This window comes from Callithrix jacchus, chromosome 3 (assembly GCF_049354715.1).
Source record: "Callithrix jacchus isolate 240 chromosome 3, calJac240_pri, whole genome shotgun sequence".
NCBI lineage: Eukaryota > Metazoa > Chordata > Mammalia > Primates > Cebidae > Callithrix > Callithrix jacchus.
The window spans coordinates 104144237-104167176 of record NC_133504.1 but is presented as its reverse complement, the minus strand read 5'-3'; the positions used below and the strand labels follow the sequence as shown (position 1 = coordinate 104167176).

The following is a 22940-nucleotide window of genomic DNA, read 5'->3' as shown; positions in this document are numbered from 1 at the left end:
TTTCCATCCCCACTCCTTTTGGTTGCTGATATCCTAAAATTACACCTTTACACATTGCAGTTCCAAAAACAAAAACTAACAAATTTTAAATATATTAGTTTCTTAAATTATGTAGAAAACAAAATGTTAAGTTATAAACCATTGTTATGATAATAGTAGCTTTTATAATTGTCCATGCACTTACTTTTACTGTGAACTTTATTTCTTCATATGACCAGATTATTGTGTAGTATCTGTTTATTTCAATCTTCAGAACCCAAATTAACATTTTTTGCAGGGCAAGTCTAGTGTTAGCAAACTCCCCTCAACTTTTGTATGCCTAGGATGTCTTAATTTCTCCCTCAGTTTGAAGGAAATTTTTGTCAGATATAGGATTCTTACTTGATAAGTTTATTTTCCTTTAGCACTTTGTATATATTGGCCCACTTCTTTATGGTTTCCAAAGTTTCCGCAAAGATATCTGCTCATAGTTCTATCAAAAAGCCCTTGGATGCGATGAGTCACTTCTCTCTTGATGCTTTGATACTGTCTTTTTGTCTTCATCATTTGAAAGTGTGATAATATGGATCCCTTTGAGCTCATTGTATTTGGAGTTTATTGGGCTTCTCAAATGTTTATATTCATGCGCTTTGTTCTGTTTAGAGAGTTTTCACCATTATATCTTCAGTATCCTCTCTTATTCTTTCTCTCTCTTTTTATGGACTCCATAATGCATGTTTGTTCACTTGATGGTGTCCCAGTGGTCCCTTATTCCCTGTTCACTTTTTTCAATCTTTTTTATTTCTATTCCTCAGACTGATAATTCCTATGGTCTTATCACATTTGCTAAGTCTTTCTTCTGCCTGGTTAAATCTACTGTTGAAACCCCCTACCAAATTTTTCATTTCATTTGTACTTTTTAGCTACAAAAATTATTTCTATGTTAAGTTTCCTATCTCTTTATGGATGTTTACACTTCATTTGTGTATTATTTCTTGATTTCCTCTACTTTCTTTTAATTCTTTGAGCATTTTTATTACAGTCATTTTAAATTTGTTGTCTAGTAGGTCTACCATCAAGTTTTGTTCAGTGACAGTTTCTGTTGGCTTATCTTATTTTTAAATGGGCCATTCTTTTCTGTTTCTTTGTATGCCATATAGTTTTTGTTGAAAATTAGACATGTGACTGTAGTAATGTAGTAACTCTGGCAATCAGACTGTCCTTATTTTCTAGGTTTCTCAGATTTTTCCCCCCTTTTCTTCTAAATGTTGTAGACTGTCTCTGTGCCAAGGATCAATATGAGATATAAACTTAAAGTCTTCTCAAGTCTCTTTTTAGCCTGTACCTTTCCCTGAGCATGCACAACAACTTTCTCATTTCCCACATGTAAGTTGTTGCTTTTAAATGTCCTAGTATTTAATATCTACCTCCAAAAAGAGGAAAAGAGAAAAATGAAGGTGGGAAGCATGAGCATTTAAATCCCCTGGAAATTACTTTGGCTAGTAATTTCTGTAGGGGCATGCAACAATGGAAGAGAGGTGCAATGACAGCGGCTGCCTAGCTTTTTGTCTACACCTCTGTGATAAAAAAGCAGCAGTAAGCAATCAGAGCATAGATCTCCAATATTTGGAGTATAGTGTCCTTTTTTCCCATGCTGGCTTCTGTGAACTGTATGTAAGTTGCTCCTGGAACACATGCATGGCTGCGGGCCATTGGACAAAGCATCAGGAGGGTAACTACTGCTGTTTTAAGAGCTTAAATTGATCAAAAGTAACCATGATTCAAGCTTTCCACTGGAAGTTTCAAGCCTTCCGTAGACTCAAGAACTCCAGAATATCTACATTACATAGATTCTGCCAGTGCAATTGTTGTCTATATGGGGAGACAGATTTCCGGTTCCTTTTTTTTTTTGACAAACTTCCCAGAATATTCTTCCTTTCTGATCTTGTTTCTTTATTTTAAAGCTGGGGAGGACCAGCTTTGATTCTATTTTTTGTTGTCAGTGGACTATGGCTGTAAGAAATGTCTTCTGGATTGGGATGCTACTACCCCCTACACAGTTCACATCTCATCTACAACCTTGGTTTTCTCCTGCTCTGGACCAGCCTTTTAAATTTTTTTTTAAATTTTTTAAAATTTCATTTGTCTTACATGATTGGCTTTCAAAAATGAGAAAAAAACATCTGTAAGATCTATTAAGATTCAGCCCCCAAAATCACACATCATTAGTTCTGCCACATTATAGTACAGAAAACAAGTCACAGAACAACTCAGATTCAAGAAAGGGGGCTGTCTTAGACCTTTTGAGCTGCTATAATAAAATACCTCAGATTGGGTAAATCATAAATAGTAGTAATTTACTTCTGAGTTCTAGAGGCTGGGAAGTCCAAGATCAATGCATCAGCAGATTCAGTGCCTGGTGAAACCTTGCTCTCTGCTTCACAAATGGCACCTCTTGCGTGTATCCTCACATGGCCAAAGGGGAAGGCAGCTTCCTTCAGTTCATTGTATAAGGGAGCTAATCCTATTCACCAGGGAAGAACCCTCATAAATTAATAACTTTCTTAAATCTTTAATACAATTGAGTTTCAACATATAAATTTTGGAGAGTACATCAATATTCAGATCATAACAAAGGAAGCGGACTCCATCTCTTGAAAGAATAATGGTGTATGTGCACAGGGATAGGGGGAATTATCTATGGTTATCTTGCAGACAGACTATCACACAATGCTGGGCTTTTTCTTGTCATTTTCTTTGAAGACTTCTAATCCTTTCTCACAAATATCTCCCTTGTAAAATACTTAGCACTTGTTATTTATATCAGTTATTTAGGAATTAGTCATATACTGCCTAGTGGAACTAATTGTAATTTTAAAATTTTCTGTGTTTTGTCATTTCAAAAACTCACAAACTCTTGGAGGTTAAAGATTGTGTTCTATATTTCCTTTTACCCCATAAAACCAGCATAGTAGTATTTAATAAATAACTGTATTCTTAATTATAAATTTTAAGTGGTGGGGGAATAATGTATTTACAGTAATGCACAGTGGTTGTATTATTATCCAATATGTTATTTATTGCTGCATATCATACAGATTATAATTACTTAGTACTGACCTCCTTTTTCAAATATCCCTGCCTTTCTCATGCTTATTTTATGTTTGTGGTTATAGCTATGGGTTGCCAATGGACGTACATATGGGAAGCATATTTAGGAGGAATAACAAAAGAGTAATTAGAAGAACACAAATTCACAAGGAAAAAAATGGCTCCTTTCTGAAGTATGCTAGCATTTTCCATATGTCTGTTGAAGAGTTCATGATTCTTGGGAGTTTCAGTTGTTTAAATGTTTGGAATACTCTGCAATAAAATAAAAATTATCTTCAAAGTCGATAAAAATGCTTAGAGGCATATTTAGTCATTTGATGATTCATAGTTACCAGTGAAACCCAAGAACTCCATCCCCATTTTGAGCAATAGCAAGGCATCTGATGGCAAGGGAGCTGGAAAGGAAGAATCATATGGTGACCTAGACAAGTGTCATGTGAGTGTTAGCATCAGATAAACTTATTGCAATGGTTGATTGTACTATCTCTAGTGAGAGTAATATAGAAAAACCAAATAAGAAACCCTGTCTTGTTTATCACAGGGATGACCCTTGGTATGAATCCAATCATATTAAACAATTGCAGAATCACAAAGCCTAACAGCATTTTATGAGATTAACTGATTTATTCCTCACCTTGAAATAAAACCTGCATGCCACAGAACTCTTCTATGCTGCTGAGGCTTCATTTATTTTTGGAAAAAATAAGATCCATTTATTCATTCAATAAATTTTCATTGTGTGTGAATTGTATACTAGGCCTGTTCCATGTGCTTGCCATACATCAGTGAATACAGGAGGCAAAGATCCTTGCCTGTGGAACTTGCAGTCTAGTAGGGGACATAAATAATTTTATAAGCTTCCCCTTTATAAATATTATTAATCTTTACTAATAATACAACAATGTTTACATATTTCACATTGCTTTTCTAATAATATAAAAAATTCACAAAATAAACCCAATCATTAATAAGCTGTGAGTTTTGAGTTTAGAATTCTTTTTATTAACAAACCATTTCATTATCAGATAAAGAAACTAAGTGTTTTAAAAATCTGATATTCCTGCTAATTTATGTTCTAACCACCCATTCTAATGTTCTTTACTTCTTTATCTCTCTTACAAAAATATCTTCCTTTCTCTATGTTGAGTTAGGTACGTACTCACAAAATCTGCCAGACTGTACACATATATTAGGCATAAATTTTTGACACTATATGAAAGAAGCCACGTTTGAATAGCTGAAGCCAAAAAGAAGGGTTTATTATTAAAAAAAAAAAAAAAAAAAAAAAAAAAAAAAAAAAAAACGTATTTATCAAGGGCCCCAAAACACAAGGCTGAACTTTAGAGTGAGCACTAAAAACTGTTAAGACTGTCTGTATGAACCTTGCTTTAATTCCTCTCTGAAATAGTATCTTACTGATTGAGGTAAAAATGACAGCAGTTTCTGGATCTACACTGCCTAGGTTCAAATCCTGGCTATGTCATTTGTTAACTGAGTAGCCTGGAACAGGCAGATTCATCTCTCTAATTCTCAATTTCCACATCTTTTAAAGTGAGCATAGTTATATCAGGATAATACTGATAGGATTATAGCAAAAAAAAAAAAGGAATTAAATACTATCTAATGATTGACACAATGCCTGCTTCATAGGAAGTCTTCAGTAAATATAAACTACCATTATTAAATAAGAGGTGTTAATAACTGAGCTGAGCTGGGGAGGTCTGAGCTGCCAGATGTGGGAGCAGTCAATTAAGACAAGAAGGCAAAACGAATGTAATAATCAAGCTTTTATTGCACTCACTGTGATAGTATAATCAAGAGTCCAGAAAGGAGGTACCAGTTTCACCTATGATTTATTTTCCCCACAAAATGGCACCAGGCAAGGGTCAGATGCATTGGTAAAGTTTAGTATAACTGCCTCACTGCTCAGGAAACCCCAAACAAAAAGCTCCTATGGTTTTATGGACCTGGGGGCAGGGAAGGAGGCAAGACGACGATCTAGGAGTGGGAAAGTACCAAGTACTAAGTTAGAAAGGAGAAAAGTGTCCTCCGGGATACCCACTCCTCCCAACAAGCAGGTCTTGCCACAGGCTCCTGGGAATGCCTCATCTCAGAGTCCCCAGTAAAGAAACATCTGAATAGAGGCTTCTGAGCTGAGAATGCAAATGTGTATAAAATATGGCTGGCAAGGGGGTCCTAAGTCCTTGACTGCAACTCCCTTCAGAGACTGCAGCACATTGACTGTGCAAGTTGGTGAGGGGAGGGAAGCTTTCCTCTGTGAATGTCTGCCAGGCAAAACCTTTGTATTGCATAGGGCAGGGCAAAATCATACAGAGGTCTTTGACTTGGAGCTGGACTCCTCCAGAGTATTTATCCTAGCGGTTTCATCCCCAAAAGATTCAAGTTTGTATTTCATTGGTATGCTGGTGGTTCTCTTTCTAGTGAGATATAGTATAGAATAAAAGTATCTAATGTAGATTTGGTATTACTCTTATGATTGCTGTTGCTATGATTGCTGGTATACAACTGTTCAAATTATGTCTCCAATAAAACAATTTACTTTATTCTCTCCAGGATTAGGTAATATCATTATTCATCATACTGAAGGCTTTCGAAAAAATGTTCCTTAGTTTTTATTATATAGAGTTTAACCTTTCTGCTCTCAGGAAGAAAGAGAGTTGGAAATGTACTAAATTTAAAAGTGGTGGAAAATGTTTAGCTGATAGTACGGTGTCTCAGCTAAACATTGAGATCCTCATTTAAAGCATCATATAAGAAATGATGTACAGGCCTGGAACTGTGACTGATGCCTGTAATCCCAGCATCTGGGGAGGGCAAGTTGGGTAGATCATCTGAGGTTGGGAGTGCAAGACCGACCAGGCTGGCCAATATGGTGAAACCCCATCTCTACTAAAAATACAAAAATTGCCTGGGCATGATGTCTTGTGCACCTGTAATCCCAGCTACTCGGGAGGCTGATGTAGGAGAATTGCTGAGGTAGGAGAACTGCTTGATCCTGGAGGTGGAGGCTGCAGTGAGCTGAAATCTTACCACTGCACTCCAGCTGGGTGACAGAGCAAGACTCTGTCTCAAACACAAACAAAAAAGAAAAGAAAAAAAAAGAAATGGCATACCATTACTGTAAAATGTATTCAGGTTATTGTTTTAAAATACTCTAATTTTTTTAGTATCCAGTAAAAATTTAAGTATCACTTTGTGCCAAGAATTATATATTTAATACATGGGGAGAGGAAACAAAACAGTAATTTTTCTTGAACACATGGAAATTCATAGATAATTGCTGAAATAAATAATCATATTAAATATACATTAAACAAACTTAACTATAATATTAACTTAACTACTGTAAAACAGAGGGACGTGGTTCTGTATTACAGTGACATGAGGTAGCCTGGGGTGGGGGCAGGAGATCAGAAAGAGTTTACCCAAAACTACAGGTGTTTACATTGAGATCTAAAGGATGAGGAAAAGTGGCTTTAGTAATTCATTGAAGAATCATGTGTCTTAAGATTGTTACAATCAAGGAAACTGTATATTCAAAATCCTTTGTTCTCAAGTGTGGCATTAGTTTGGAATCATCTTTGTTACACAATACTGATGCCTAGATCTCACACCCAGAGATTTTGATTTCACTGGCATGGGGTGTGGCTCTGGTGTTGGAATCTTTTTTATAACTCCTGTAGTGGTACTGATATACTTTAGTGACAATGTTTACATTTTAAAGGTAGGAGGATTATGTCTTACTCAAGAAACCATAGGAAGACTTGTGGTTGAAATTCAAAGAATGAGAGGGAATGTTTTATGACAGGAATCTATGAATATAAATAATACCAAATCATACAAATCCTGGTAGGCCACATCCAAAGTTTGACCTTTATCTTGAGAATACTGGAAAACTATGGAAAGACTTTAAGCAGTTGCTATAATCTCTGAATGTTTGCAATGTAAAAGCTATAAAGAGAAGCTATGAAGTTAGCTTCAGCTAGAATTGTAGGAAGGAGAGAGTTAAATGGATTCAGGAGACCTTTTTAAAGAGGTGAAATTGGCAGATTTTGGCAAAAGATTGGATCTGAGAGGTGGTAAGCCTGACATCTTGATTTCTGGCTAGTGGGACTGAGTTGATAGTAAAGGTAGACAGTGAGCTTAATCTTAGAGACATTTGATCTCCCTTAGAGGTATCTAAGCAGATAGAGTGAAGTGATAGTGAAATATAATAAGATGGCTGATCTTGCGATTTTTATTGTTTAGGAATAAAGATCTAAATTGCAGTAGAGATGCTTTACATTAACCTTGTCAGTTTCATAAAAATAATTATTTTATTGGTACAAAACATGGTAATAGGCACCGCAATAGACACAAAAATGATTAAGATGGTATCCTGACCTTAGTGGAGGAGATAGGAAAGACTGAGAATTTAATGTGATTTTAAAATGAACATCTTAAAATGTCTCAAGGTAGAATGGCATAGAAGAGAATAAAATCCAGCAACTTTTATCAGGTTGTAATAATTAAATACTAAAATATTATTAAAAAAATAATAATTTTCTGATCAGATAGAAAAGGAAAGCTAATAGAATTTGAGGGAGGGGGATGACTCCAAAGAATTGTGAAAACTCTCAGGGATACAACATCATATTAGGACACGGTCTCTAGTTGGAGACATTTTGGTTTTTCATTCAGCTTGAACTGGACAACCAAAGATAAAGAAGAATAAAGAAGACAGCAGGAGTTTTAATTCATGGATTTGTTTATTAAGACCTGCTATGTACCAATACAATGCTATGATAAGAGTTAGGAGTAAAACTGTGGTCAAAGCAGTCATTATTCTGGCATATAATTTATAAGTTCATATCATATTTATTATTTTTTTTTAATTTTTTATTGGATTTTAGGTTTTGGGGTACATGAGCAGAGCATGCAAGACAGTTGCGTGGGTACGCATATGGCAGTGTGCTTTGCTTTGCTTCTCCCCTTCACCCACATTTGGCATTTCTCCCCAGGCTATCCCTCCCCACCTCCCCCTCCCACTGGCCCTCCCCTTTTCCCCCCAATAGACCCCAGTGTTTAGTACTCCCCTCTCTGTGTCCATGTGTTCTCATTTTTCATCACCCACCTATGAGTGAGAATATGCGGTGTTTCATTTTCTGTTCTTGTGTCAGTTTGCTGAGGATGATGTTCTCCAGATTCATCCATGTCCCTACAAACGACACGAACTCATCATTTCTGATTGCTGCATAATATTCCATGGTGTATATGTGCCACATTTTTCCAATCCCGTCTATTATCAATGGGCATTTGGGTTGATTCCAGGTCTTTGCTATTGTAAACAGTGCTGCAATGAACATTCGTGTACATGTGTCCTTATAGTAGAACGATTTATAGTCTTTTGGATATATACCCAGTAATGGGATTGCTGGGTCAAATGGAATTTCTATTTCTAAGGCCTTGAGGAATCGCCACACTGTCTTCCACAATGGTTGAACTAATTTACACTCCCACCAACAGTGTAAAAGTGTTCCTTTTTCTCCACATCCTCTCCAGCATCTGTTGTCAGATTTTTTAATGATCGCCATTCTAACTGGCGTGAGATGGTATCTCAATGTGGTTTTGATTTGCATCTCTCTGATGACCAGTGACAATGAGCACTTTTTCATATGATTGCTGGCCTCATATATGTCTTCTTTCGTAAAGTGTCTGTTCATATCCTTTGCCCACTTTTGAATGGGCTTGTTTGTTTTTTTTTCTGTAAATCTGTTTGAGTTCTTTGTAAATTCTGGATATCAGCCCTTTGTCAGATGGGTAAACTGCAAAATTTTTTCCCATTCTGTTGGTTGCCGATTCATTCTAGTGACTGTTTCTTTTGCCGTGCAGAAGCTGTGGAGTTTCATTAGGTCCCATTTGTCTATTTTGGCTTTTGTTGCCAATGCTTTTGGTGTTTTGTTCATGAAGTCCTTGCCTACTCCTATGTCCTGGATAGTTTTGCCTAGATTTCCTTCTAGGGTTTTTATGGTGCCAGGTCTTATGTTTAAGTCTTTAATCCATCTGGAGTTAATTTTAGTGTAAGGTGTCAGGAAGGGGTCCAGTTTCTGCTTTCTGCACATGGCTAGCCAGTTTTCCCAACACCATTTGTTAAACATGGAATCCTTTCCCCATTGCTTGTTTTTGTCAGGTTTATCAAAGATTGTATAGTTGTAGATATGTTGTGTTGCCTCCGGTGCCTCTGTTTTGTTCCATTGGTCTATATCTCTGTTTTGGTACCAGTACCATGCTGTTTTGATTACTGTAGCCTTGTAGTATAGTTTGAAATCTGGTAGTGTGATGCCCCCCGCTGTGTTCTTTTTGCTTAGAATTGACTTGGCTATGCGGGCTCTCTTTTGGTTCCATATGAAGTTCATGGTGGTTTTTTCCAGTTCTGTGAAGAAAGTCAATGGTAGCTTGATGGGGATAGCGTTGATTCTGTAAATTACTTTGGGCAGTATAGCCATTTTCACGATATTAATTCTTCCTAACCATGAACATGGAATGTTTCTCCATCTGTTTGTGTCCTCTCTGATTTCGTTGAGCAGTGGCTTGTAGTTCTCCTTGAAGAGGTCCCTTACGTTCCTTGTGAGTTGTATTCCAAGGTATTTTATTTTTCTTTTTTGTAGCAATTGTGAATGGCAGTTCGTTCTTGATTTGGCTGTAAGTCTGTTATTGGTGTAGACGAATGCTCGTGATTTTTGCACATTAATTTTATATCCTGAGACTTTGCTGAAGCTGCTTGTCAGTTTTAGGAGTTTTTGGGCTGAGGCGATGGGGTCTTCTAGGTATACTATCATGTCATCTGCAAATAAAGACAATTTGGCTTCCACGTTTCCTATTTGAATACCCTTTATTTCTTTTTCTTGCCTGATTGCTCTGGCTAGAACTTCCAGAACTATATTGAATAGGAGTGGTGAAAGAGGGCATCCTTGTCTAGTGCCAGATTTCAAAGGGAATGCTTCCAGTTTTTGCCCATTCAGTATGATATTGGCTGTTGGTTTGTCATAAATAGCTTTTATTACTTTGAGATACGTTCCTTCGATACCGAGTTTATTGAGGGTTTTTAGCATAAAGGGCTGTTGAATTTTGTCAAATGCCTTCTCTGCGTCAATTGAGATAATCATGTGGTTTTTGTTTTTGGTTCTGTTTATGTGGTGAATTATGTGGATAGACTTGCGTATGTTGAACCAGCCTTGCATCCCCGGGATGAATCCTACTTGATCATGATGAATAAGTTTCTTGATTTGCTGTTGCAATCGGCTTGCCAATATTTTATTGAAGATTTTTGCATCTATGTTCATCATGGATATTGGCCTGAAGTTTTCTTTTCTTGTTGGGTCTCTGCCAGGTTTTGGTATCAGAATGATTTTGGTCTCGTAAAATGATTTGGGAAGGCTTCCCTCTTTTTGGATTGTTTGGAATAGTTTTAGAAGGAATGGTACCAGCTCCTCCTTGTGTGTCTGGTAGAATTCAGCTGTGAATCTGTCTGGACCTGGGCTTTTTTTTAGTGGTTGGCTCTTAATTGCTGCCTCGACTTCTGACCTTGTTATTGGTCTATTCATAGTTTCAGCTTCCTCCTGGTTTAGGCTTGGGAGGACACAGGAGTCCAGGAATTTATCCATTTCTTCCAGGTTTACTAGTTTATATGCATAGAGTTGTTTATAATATTCTCTGATGATGGTTTGAATTTCTGTGGAATCTATGGTGATTTCCCCTTTATCATTTTTTATTGCATCTATTTGGTTGTTCTCTCTTTTCTTTTTAATCAATCTGGCTAGTGGTCTGTCTATTTTGTTGATCTTTTCAAAAAACCAGCTCTTGGATTTATTGATTTTTTGAAGGGTTTTTCGTGTCTCAATCTCCTTCAGTTCAGCTCTGATCTTAGTTATTTCTTGTCTTCTGCTGGGTTTTGAGTTTTTTTGATCTTGCTCCTCTAGCTCTTTCAATTTTGATGATAGTTGTCAATTTTGGATCTCTCCATTCTCCTCATATGGGCACTTATTGCTATATACTTTCCTCTAGAGACTGCTTTAAATGTGTCCCAGAGGTTCTGGCATGTTGTGTCTTCGTTCTCATTGGTTTTGAAGAACTTCTTTATTTCTGTCTTCATTTCATTGTTTACCCAGTCAACATTCAAGAGCCAGTTGCTCAGTTTCCATGAAGCTGTGCGGTTCTGGGTTGGTTTCTGTATTCTGAGTTCTAACTTGATTGCACTATGGTCTGAGAAGCTATTTGTTATGATTTCAGTTGTTTTGCATTTCTTGAGCAGTGCTTTACTTCTAATTATGTGGTCAATTTTAGAGTAGGTGTGATGTGGTGCTGAGAAGAATGTGTATTCTGTGGATTTGGGGTGGAGAGTTCTGTAAATGTCCATCAGGTTTGCTTGCCCCAGGTCTGAGTTCAAGCCCTGGATATCCTTGTTGATTTTCTGTCTGGTTGATCTGTCTAATACTGACAGTGGAGTGTTAAAGTCTCCCACTATTATTGTGTGGGAGTCTAAGTCTCTTTGTAAGTCATTAAGAACTTGCCTTATGTATCTGGGTGCTCCTGCATTGGGTCCATATATGTTCAGGATCATTAGCTCTTCTTGTTGTATCGATCCTTTTACCATTATGTAATGGCCTTCTTTGTCTCTTTTGATCTTTGTTGCTTTAAAGTCTATTTTATCAGAGATGAGAATTGCAACTCCTGCTTTTTTTTGCTCTTTATTTGCTTGGTAAATCTTCCTCCATCCCTTTATTTTGAGCCTTGTGTATCCTTGCATGTGAGATGGGTTTCCTGGATACAGCACACTGATGGGTTTTGGATTTTTATCCAATTTGCCAGTCTGTGTCTTTTGATTGGTGAATTTAGTCCCTTTATATTTAGGGTTAATATTGTTATGTGTGAATTTGATACTGCCATTTTGATGCTAAGTGGCTGTTTTGCCTGTTAGTTGTAGATTCTTCATTATGTTGATGCTCTTTAGCATTTTGTGTGATTTTCGAATGGCTGGTACTGGTTGTTCCTTTCTATGTGTAGTGCCTCTTTTAGGAGCTCTTGTAAAGCAGGCCTGGTGGTGACAAAATCTCTGAGTACTTGCTTGTTCACAAAGGATTTTATTTTTCCTTCACTTCTGAAGCTCAGTTTGGCTGGATATAAAATTCTGTGTTGAAAGTTCTTTCTTTAAGAATGTTGAATATTGGCCCCCACTCTCTTCTGGCTTGTAGTGTCTGCTGTGAGTCTGATGGGCTTCCCTTTGTGGGTGACCCGACCTTTCTCTGTGGCTGCCTTTAGTATTTTCTCCTTTATTTCAACCTTGTTGAATCTGACGATTATGTGCCTTGGGGTTGCTCTTCTTGCGGAATATCTTTGTGGTGTTCTCTGTATTTCCTGCAATTGAGTGTTGGCCTGTCTTGCTAGGTGGGGGAAATTTTCCTGGATGATGTCCTGAAGAGTATTTTCCAGGTTGGATTCATTCTCTTCGTCCTCTTCTGGTACACCTATCAAACGTAGGTTAGGTCTTTTCACATAGTCCCACATTTCTTGGAGACTTTGTTCATTCCTTTTTGCGCTTTTTTCTCTAATCTTGGTTTCTCGTTTTATTTCATTGAGTTGGTCTTCGACTTCAGATATTCTTTCTTCTGCTTGGTCAATTCGGCTATTGAAACTTGTGCGTGCTTTGCGAAGTTCTCGTATTGTGTTTTTCAGCTCCTTTATTTCATTCATATTCCTCTCTAAGTTATCCATTCTTGTTATCATTTCCTCATATCTTTTTTCAAGTTCCTTAGTTTCTTTGCATTGATTTAATACATGTTCTTTTAGCTCACAAAAGTTTCTCATTATCCACCTTCTGAAGTCTAATTCCGTCATTTCATCACAGTCATTCTCCGTCCAGCTTTGTTCCCTTGCTGGTGAGGAGTTTTGGTCCTTTCTCGGAGGCAAGGTGTTCTGATTTCGGGTGTTTTCCTCCTTTTTTCGCTGGTTTCTTCCCATCTTTGTGGATTTATCCGCTTGTCGTCTGCGTAGTTGCTGACCTTTCGATTAAGTCTCTGAGTGGACACCCAGATGTTGATGATGAAGTATTTCTGTTACTTGGTTTTCCTTCTACCAGTCTAGCCCCTTTGCTGTACGACTGCTGAGGTCCACTCCAGGCCCTGCTTGTCTGGGGTGCACCTCTAGCTGCTGTGGCACAGTGAGGGATGCTACCAGTTTCTTTTTCTGCTATCTTTGTCCCAGAATGATGCCTGCCAAATGTCAGTCTTTTGGATATAGAGGGGTCAGGGAGCTGCTTGAGGAGACAGTCTGTGCTTTATAGGAGCTCAGTTGCTGAGCTGTGATCTCTGTTGTTCATTCAGGGCTGTTAGGCTGCTATGTTTGATTCTGCTGCAACAGAGCTCATAAAAAAAACCCTTTTTTTCTTATATGCTCTGTGTTGGGGGGTTCGGGCTTTATTTTTGGATGTTCTTTGAGGTGTCCTGCCCAGCTAGGAGGCAGACTAGCCACTGTTTGCCTGCCGAGGCTCCGCCCTGCTATTGTGAGGGCCCTGTTAGGGCAGGGTCTGCTGTTCTGCTGTGGTCTCCACCACGCCCTGAGGCAGAGTCTCTCTGTTGTAGTGGGTTGCCTCGGCAACGGCCGTCTGCGTCAGCAGTGGGTGTGTATCTCAGTAGGGACAGGTTGCCTCGGCAATGGCTGGCTGCCTCAGCAGTGGGCGTGTATCTCAGTTGGGGTGGGTTGCCTCGGTAATGGTGGACGCTCCTCCCCCACAGAGTGTCTCAGACCAACTGCACGGGGATCGCTTGAAATCACGGTCTTGTTCGTCCCACTGGGCTAGCCCAAACACTCTGTCCCTGCAATCCCCTGGGCGGGCCCACTGTCCAAATCTCGCTCAGTCTCAAGTCCAGCCCTCTCAAGTCTCAGGTTGCTGGCTCAACAGGGCACGCGGACAAGTGCGCCCTGTGGGGAGCGATGGGCAGGGTCGGCCTCCACCACCCTGGCTGCCGGCTTCACCAGGCAGAGGCACTGCCAGGCGTCCAGCGTCTCCCCTATACTTGGGAATCTCCCCGTTCCGTGGGCAACAAAGATCAGTCTGGAAATGCAGTTCCGACTCACCTCTCCGCGGACTCAAAGAGAGCTCCAATCCTGGGTTGTTCTCACAGCACCATCTTGAGTCCTCCCCCCTCATATTTATTATTTAAAAAATAGTTTATTTGAGAGAATATCCCTAGTTAACTTCCACAAATGAAACCAGTCAAAACAATCCCTTTACCCAAAGAGGTGAAGTAGCCATTCTATGAGTTTGCATTCCTTGTGTGGTGAAGAATTCTTTTTTTATTATTTTGAGACGGAGTCTTGCTCTGTCACCTAGACCAGGGTACAATGGTGCCATCTCAGCTTGATGCAACCTCCGCCTCCCGGGTTGAAGCAATTCTCCTACCTCAGCCTCCCAAGTACCTGGGATTACAGGCATGCACCACCACACATGGCTGATTTTTGTATTTTTAGTAGAGACAGGGTTTCACCATGTTGGCCAGACCGGTCTCAAACTCCTGCCCTCAGGTGATCCATCCACCTCAGCCTCCCAAAGTGCTTGTATTACAGGCATGTGCCATGGTGCCCAGCCTGAAGCATGTTTTAGGGCAGTGGTTTTCAACCTTGGCTGCACACTGGAATCACCTGGAAAGTCTTTTAAACTACTGATGCCTTGTTTACGCTCCTGGTGATTCTGACTTAATTGTCCTGATATTTGGCTGTAGTAACAATTTTTAAAGCTTTCCAGGCGATTCTAATATTCAACAGAAGTTGAAAGGGACAGCTTTAAGGGCATGTTTTATCACTCAAACTACTAAGTCACCTGAAGAATGAGTCTGAGCAAGGAACAAAAGAATTCTAATTATATAGGAAAAATTATTACAAATGCTTCTTCAGTCTTGGTGTGTCATGGGCACTTCTAAACACTTACCATATTTTGTATCAGTCAATGGTCCCAAAAAACGTATGAGGAAGTCACTCTTACTATTCCCATTTGAGAGATGAGAAAACTGAAACCCAACAGCACACACCAAGTAAGTGTTAGAGCAGCTACTTGAACTTAATCTGTCTTCTTCTAAAGCTGCTTATCTGAATTGCTATGATGTATTGCCTCTAAATGTATTGTAATGGTAATTTTACACCAGAAGAATTATAAAAGAAAGGAAAACCTATAAAAATATTAGAATATCATTTAAATCAATTAAATACCGGTTGATAATAGAGTGATCACTGTGACTACATAAAACATTTTTGGGCTATACCTATGTGTATATAGACATATATGTGTATATATTTATACAAATATGTCTATGTATAGATATATGTATATGTGTGTATATATAGATATGCTGCTTCTTATATTTACTCGTAGGAATTGGTTAACAAGTTCATCTTATTATATAGTATAAAGCTTCTGTTTTCAATACTGAAACAAAGAGATAAAAGTGGTTGAACCACGTGATTTTTTTTCTCACTTTTGAAAAGTCAGAAAAACATGTCTTTGAAAGACATTTTCTCCTGAAGTAAACTCAAGTGCTAAGGCTATTCCACATAATCTTAAGAATGACTACTACTTTATGGTAATGACCAAACTGTAGTAATAAAATCTTACCCATCCTCTAGGGAGCACATCTTACAAATTGAACCTATTTTACAGGTGGAAATACCATAAAGAAAATTATTATTGGAGCGATTACTGGCACACTGCATTCATTCACATGTCAAAGTGGAAAGCACTCTAATTTAATTCTATAAAACATGTATCTCAGTCAACTTGCTATATGTATTTTTTACACTTACTATCCCGTTACAGAAGTAATATCTACCAAACAAATGCTGCACATTTCTAAGTGGCTGGCTTTCAAGGTGTGTTGCCTATGACTTTTTGTTGCCTAATTTTGTCAGAAAGCTGAGAAATCAAGTAAATGAAACATTGTGGCTGGTAGCATACAACCCTCAATGCTGTGGACATTTTGTGTCCAGCAGCTGGAGCTTTCGTAGTATAGCCAGGCTTCATTTGTTCCATATGAATACAAGTTAATAAATGGAGAGAATTCCATTTGGTATTCAATTAAGACCTCTCTTGAGTCCTGATATTGAAGACTACAAACTATTGAGCATAAAATTAAAATTGAGCAGTTTAGCTCATCTTAACATAACACTCCCTAAAAAATAATGATGTAAAACCCAAAAGTCACAAGTCATCCCTTACAGCCCATGGACAAATTAGAAGTAGAAACATTGAGGAAGAAAGAGTAAATATATAAAACTTGATCATTAGTACACATGCAAATACATCAACCCAATTTGTTGAACACAGATATTACATTGAATTTAACAGAATGTTACAAGATGATTGTTGCCAAAGCTCCAATGAAAGAAATAATTAAAGCACTAAGCATTTTAAGGTTTAAAAATGACTTTAGGCAATAACCAGAAAATAGTATAGGAAATCAATAACCAGAAAATACTATAGGAAATCAAAATACTATAATTGAAAGTAAATTGAATTGGGTTTACTTTCTTATCCCTTGTAAATTTTGTTTAGACTGTCAGACCACAGGAGATAGTGAATCTCATTTTGCCATCAGCGGTGTGACTTTCTGTAAGTCTCATGTGCTGCAGGGGCCACCTTTATTGTTTTTTATTTAGGAAGCACTCAGCTGAATAGATAGATTTGTGTGTGTGTTATCTTTACTAGTCTTGGACTCATTGTTTAAAAACAAAACAAAACAAAACTAGAAACAAAATCAAAGACACAGCAGACAAAAACAACCATCTCCACGGAGCCAGAGAAGTCAAATTAATGAGAATTCAGATATTGAAACCAGAGGAGTTGTTAGATAAGCCTCACACTTGAACCTAAGTGAACTTCTTCTAGTTTTTATCAAACACTATGCCTGTCAGTCTTGCTATGCAACAAGAAATATTGCCAATTGCAGATACAAATTCAATTTGAATCTATGTGAATCTAACTCATCTTTATTGCTTATTTTTGAAAAAGGTTATTGCAATCAAACAAAAAACTTGAAGTGAACCTCAGGGGGATAAGTTGATGTGAGCAGAAATTAAGGAATGTTAAAATGAGAAATCCAGACAGGATGTTGTGGTTTTCACCTATAATCCCAGCATTTTGGGAGGCTGAGGTGGGAGGATCCCTTTAGCCCAAGAGTACAAAACCAACCTTGAGCAACATGGCTAAACCTTGTCCCTACAAAAATGCAAAAAATTAGCTGGACATGGTGGCATGCACCTGTAGTCCCAGCTACTCAAGAGGCTGAGGTGGGATGATCATCTGAGCCTGGGAGGTCAAAGCTGCAATGTACCATGGCTGCACCAAATGCACTCCAGACTGGGTGCCAGAGTGAACCCCTATCTCAAAAATAAAAACAAAAAACAACAGAACTGGAGAAATCCTTCGAAAGGATGTGGATAGTCAACATTTCTTCTTTGGTTGCTGTTTAATCTCTCATTCATCTTTAGTATACATTTTAAGGAGTAGTATCAAGATTTAGGATAAATGAAACGTTCCATGATTTCTTTAGTAAATTGGTCAAAGTGCAGCTTCAGAAATATTTGTGAAAATTTCTAGTCCACTTCATTTTTCTACTAATTCCCTTTACCCACCCACTTGAATGCCTAAGTGGATGAAAGACAGACACAGTGGAAAGAACAGATTCTCTCAGTCCTCAGTTTCCCCTCTGTAAAATGGAAATAGTAGTCACCCTTCTCAAATTGTTGCTTTAAAAATTAAATGAGTTAATAAAAGTACATCTCTCAGTAATTGGCCCTACTATGTGCTATGTAAATGTTATAATAATTGTTGTAAAATAACAATGATGATAATGATGATTTTGCCTTTTAAAATTTATCACCAAGATGTGAATTCCCTAGCTATTATATTAAACCAAATTTAACAATTCGGAGTTTCAATTTCGTTGACTATAAAATAGAAATATCTTCCCTACCTACCTTAAATAGATGACATTTATGAAAAGGATTCATAAGCTATAAAACAACACCTCAATGAAAAATGCTGAATCTAGACTTTAAAAATAACTGGATTAAATACTAATTTGACCTCTTAGTAGATATGTGATCAATGAAGTCCTGAGTTTTCTTGTCTATTAAATAATAATAGTAATACCACCTTCTCATATGGTCATTGTGATGCTTACATGTGTAAAAAGCTCAGTACCATGGCTGACACATAGAAAGTATTAAACACTGTTCAAAAATCTAGTTTCTTAGTTATACCCCATTATGATATGTGATAAGAGAATGTATTTTATTTCTAGTTTTCCAGAGAATCTGGTTTATTCTTTACCCGCAAATTCAGTTTTTGAGCATCCTAGTTTTTGGCATACACAGCTAATATTTAGGAAACATTAAAGTTTGTGCATATGAAGAAAAAATTGAGTTAAGTAAAAGGAACTTACCAATCCTAAACTCTAGACTGCTGTTATTAAGAAGAGGAACAACTGTCCAAATGCTATTATCAAAGGACATATGACTCAGACAGGAAAAAAATAAAGGAGAACACAGAAAGGTGTCAAGTAGAGGAGAGAAATTATTGTTTTGTAAAACATATGAGAGAGTCTGGCCAAATATTAAAAATTTTAAAAATGAATAGAAATATTGTATATGTTTTATAATGTCCAATGTTTAAGTCACTGCCTAGATTAGAAGATGAGATATATTTATCTATTCTACCTACTTCGAATGCTTTTTTGATCTTGTTAGTTGGAACCTCCAAATACTAGAAAGTTTTAGAATTATTAAACCATTGACCAGGTTCAGTTATGTTTAAAAGAAAACATCATTCTGAAGAAACTGAAAATTACATGTTTATAAATGTTTGTCCATAGCATTGTTGAAACAAATGGCTCAAGTTTCACTGTTAATCCAATAGCTGATATTTTTTACACTCAATACACCAAATGGCACAGTCAAGTTGGTGCTAATAGAGGTCATTTATTTACATGAACTGGCAATAGCCTCACCAAATATAAGAGACAACTCTAAGGGGGACAGAGGAGAAATTACTGTGTTTGCTTTGGCAGCTTAGATATATTTATCATGAACAAGATCATATCCTAAAAGGTGTCCGTTAAGCTTAAAATTAAGTTATATGGCTGTAATATGTGGAGATAGCACATTGGAATAGCTCTTCACTTAATGTTATAGATGATTTTTTCTGCCAATATTATTTGGTCTAGGAAAATAAAATCCTCTTGAAGAAGTAATTAGAAAAAGCACACATCAGGAAATGTAATTGAAGATAGACTTTTGTTGACCTCAGAAGAGAAAAGCTCAAAAGAAATTTCATAAAGTTTTAAATTTGTCAAGAGGACCACAATGTCTCTGATAATTAGACTTTCAACACGTTTGGATTTGCTAATTGGATCTAAGTTCTAATTAGGCTTTTTTATGTAACTAAGAATGACATATCATTGTAGGAATTTAATGTGCTTTTACAGTTGAAACCAACAATTAGCAGCCTTTTCCAAATTATTTTAATAAGGAAAAAAGCTAGCTCTGCTGTTTATATTGTGACATTCCCTTCTCTTAAGATATATTACGTATATTTTAGTTTTCTTAGTTAAACACCTTTTAGGGAGCTCAAAGAGAAAATTGGGTTTTAATAGGAAGCTCCTAAATTGTTTATTTGTGGGGAAGACTTACCAGCCAGTATGTAGATGACTTTGGAAGCCACAGACGAACTGCAATAAAAAGAAATAATTCACAATCATCAGGAGGAAATAGCACAATTAACCATTTCCCCAATGACCATTCAGTTAATCAAAACAGTCTCTGAATATGACTGAAGGTCTGTTACATTTTTAAGTGCAAATACAGAATATGTTCCCAAACGTGAAGGCTCATGGAGCTGGTTTCAGGATGAATAATGGGACTTTCTTCCCAAGATGTGCATTACAACATTCTCTCTCTGTGTAGCCTTGTTCCATAAACAGTTATCTGCTAATTCAAGTCACATTATCTCTTTCTTTTCTCCTTATTTTTGATGAAGTCATCAAATTTTATCCCATTTGAGATTTGTAGATAGTCATTTAAAAACTGGTAGCCCTCAGATTTGTATATTACAAGAGATAAGACCGACATAAGAATGTAAAATTAAACTACTATTTGGGTGAGTAAAGAGCAGTGAGTCACTGCAAAACTTTAAGGGAAAGGCTGCTGCCACAATATTCCAGGCAAATTGATAACACTGACAAAAGGCAAATTATATTCTTTTATGTACTATGAATACTTTGAAAAAAAAGTATTTTTTTCAAATAAAAGCAGTTGCCCTTCTAACCATATTAAAAATATTGTCTTTTTTTCCCCAGTAAAAGCCATAGAAGATCAAATTAAAACCATTGAAACTATTAGAGAATCTAACTTATGCAGTAATTGAGATATTAAAAGACACATTATGTTATAATTATATGTGCTATTACTTTTCCAATTAGTGTATTACTGGGACTGAGTGACTGGTTTATATATAACTGCTCATTAAGTAAAATGTCCTCAATGAGACTCCTAAAGCATGATAAGCATGATATTTAAAAGCAGGAAATGGCATTTCTGATAACCTCATTTCCTATTAAAAAAAAAAAACCTGTGCATTACTTTTTCTATACCAATCATTCTAAAAGCTATCACATGCTTCTCCATAAGGGCTATACCAAGGTGATGGGACTGTTCTTCAGGCAGAAAGAAAATGACCAGAACTGTCTTATCTTTCAGCTTGGGTGCTGGAATCCTGTCACAGGTCTGAATGGATCACTGACTGACAAGAAATTGGAGAATAACATGCGTGGAGTGGTTCTACGTGTGGTAACTGTTCTGGTAAGTATTATTTAAGCCTTGTGTTTTTGACTTTCGGAGGTTATTTTATCTGACATTTCTTTGTTTGATTAACTGATGACATAATCTTAAGGGAGCTTTTAACAAATTCTCAATACACATTCTAAGATATTTTTAATGGTCATATTTTACAGCCTTCAATTTATGTGAATGAGGATCACGGTTTTGCAGACTTTTAATTACAGTGCTTGTGTTAGGAATTTTCTTAGACATTTTGGCTCAATTTTCTAGTTTTCTACACATGATAAAGCAAAGGTATGTCTCAGGCCTTCTTTCATTGAAACTGTAGTATGAGTAAATGAACATAACCTTGACCATGCCAAACAATGGTAGATTTGGTAAAATGTACATCCATACTAGTGAAGTGTTAACAAACTAAGAATCCTTCTTGTAAGGACCTACTTCAAAGGGAAGCTGATCTGTTGTTTAATAGGTGTCTGTTGTCGACTGTGTTCCAGGCTCAGTGCTGATTCTGAGGACGTTGGCAATAAAATACACAGACATAATTCTGTCTTGATAGAGCTTATCATCTAGTGATTCTGTGAATGTTGAATAGGATTACAGTAGTCTACCAGTTTCTGTGGGGTCACATTCCAAGACACCTAGTAGATGCCTGAAACTGTGGATAGTTTTGTTTTCTTTCAACACAATCACATTGTGTAGGGCTTGTAGGGTATACAGCGTGGATATGCTGGACAAAGGGATGATTCATGTCCAGGGTGTGTCAATGGGATTGTGTGAGATTTCATCATGATACCTAGAACAATGTTAAATTTAGAATGTGTAACTTGCTTACTTCTAAGTTTCCATTTAATATTTTTTGGGCTTTGGTTGATTGGGGGCATAACTGAAACTGATGAAAGGAAACCACAGATAAGGGGAGATTACTGTATACCTGGGAAAGATCTGTTACAATTTCATTTACTTATTAAATAAAATAAATGGTAGCTGTGATCATAATTCTAGAAAACAATGAAACATTAATGTTTTCTCTCCTAGTAGATATATACAATAAGATGTTAATAGAAGTATTCTTAAACAGTACAACACTCAAGTGGGCTCTGGCTAAATAGCAATAACTACGAAGGCATATATTCTCCTTTCCTATTCCAACGTGTTTAACCATGTGCTTGCTTATAGACTGTTTCAAAACATAATAGTCCACAGTTACTAACTTTATTTTCCTTCAGAAAACCCTACTTGTTTTTAAGTTTGAACAAATTTCCTATAGCTAAGTAAATTTCAGAATTAATAAATAGGAAAGGAAGTCTTTTTGATATGTTGACGCTAATTGGATGTTCATCAAAGTTTATAAACCAATTGCTGCCCATTGTACATTGTCTACTACAAATTAAATAGATAAGATATAATTTTATTGTCAAAAAAAGTCTTTGTGAATATTCTACATGAAAGGACATTCAAGTAAGTAACCTATTCCTTTTTTTTTGTGGTCCATAAATTATTCCTAGTTATTATTTTTGAAAGGGCTTCATAGGTTTTGGTAAATAATTATAAATACTTCACAACTTAGGTGGGAATTTGCTTCTGTATGTACCTAAGGGTGTAGATATGTATTTACATTGATGTGCTCATATTAAAGAAAGACATTTAAAGTACAGCAAACTATTAATAGACTTTCTTCTAGTGATTCACATAAAAACTCCAGTGATGATTGCAATGAAAGACAGCATCTGTGCTTTGTTTTTCTTTGAGAAAAGAAAACAAATCTTTAAGGAAAATTAACTTCAATCAATTTTAAGCAAATATTTATTAAGTACTTATTATAAGATAGACTCAGTAATGGATATAAAATAAATAAGATAAAGACCCTGTCCTCAAAGTATGCACAGAATCTTGTTAGGTTGGTGCACATACAGCAAAACAGCTCAGATTTATTACATATGGTTGACCCCTGGTATCTGTAAGGG

General features: G+C 36.8%; 1 protein-coding gene across 5 annotated transcripts in view; it reads left to right on the top strand.

Moving 5' to 3' along the window:
• Positions 1 to 22940, top strand: part of GRID2 (glutamate ionotropic receptor delta type subunit 2) — a 1554413-nt gene that overhangs the window by 1113831 nt on the left and 417642 nt on the right. For all 5 annotated transcript variants that reach the window (XM_035294542.3, XM_035294543.3, XM_002745586.7 and 2 more), the window contains one exon: positions 20893 to 20994. In XM_035294542.3, the coding sequence (XP_035150433.1) occupies positions 20893 to 20994 (102 nt within the window). The remainder of the gene's footprint in view (positions 1 to 20892; positions 20995 to 22940) is intronic.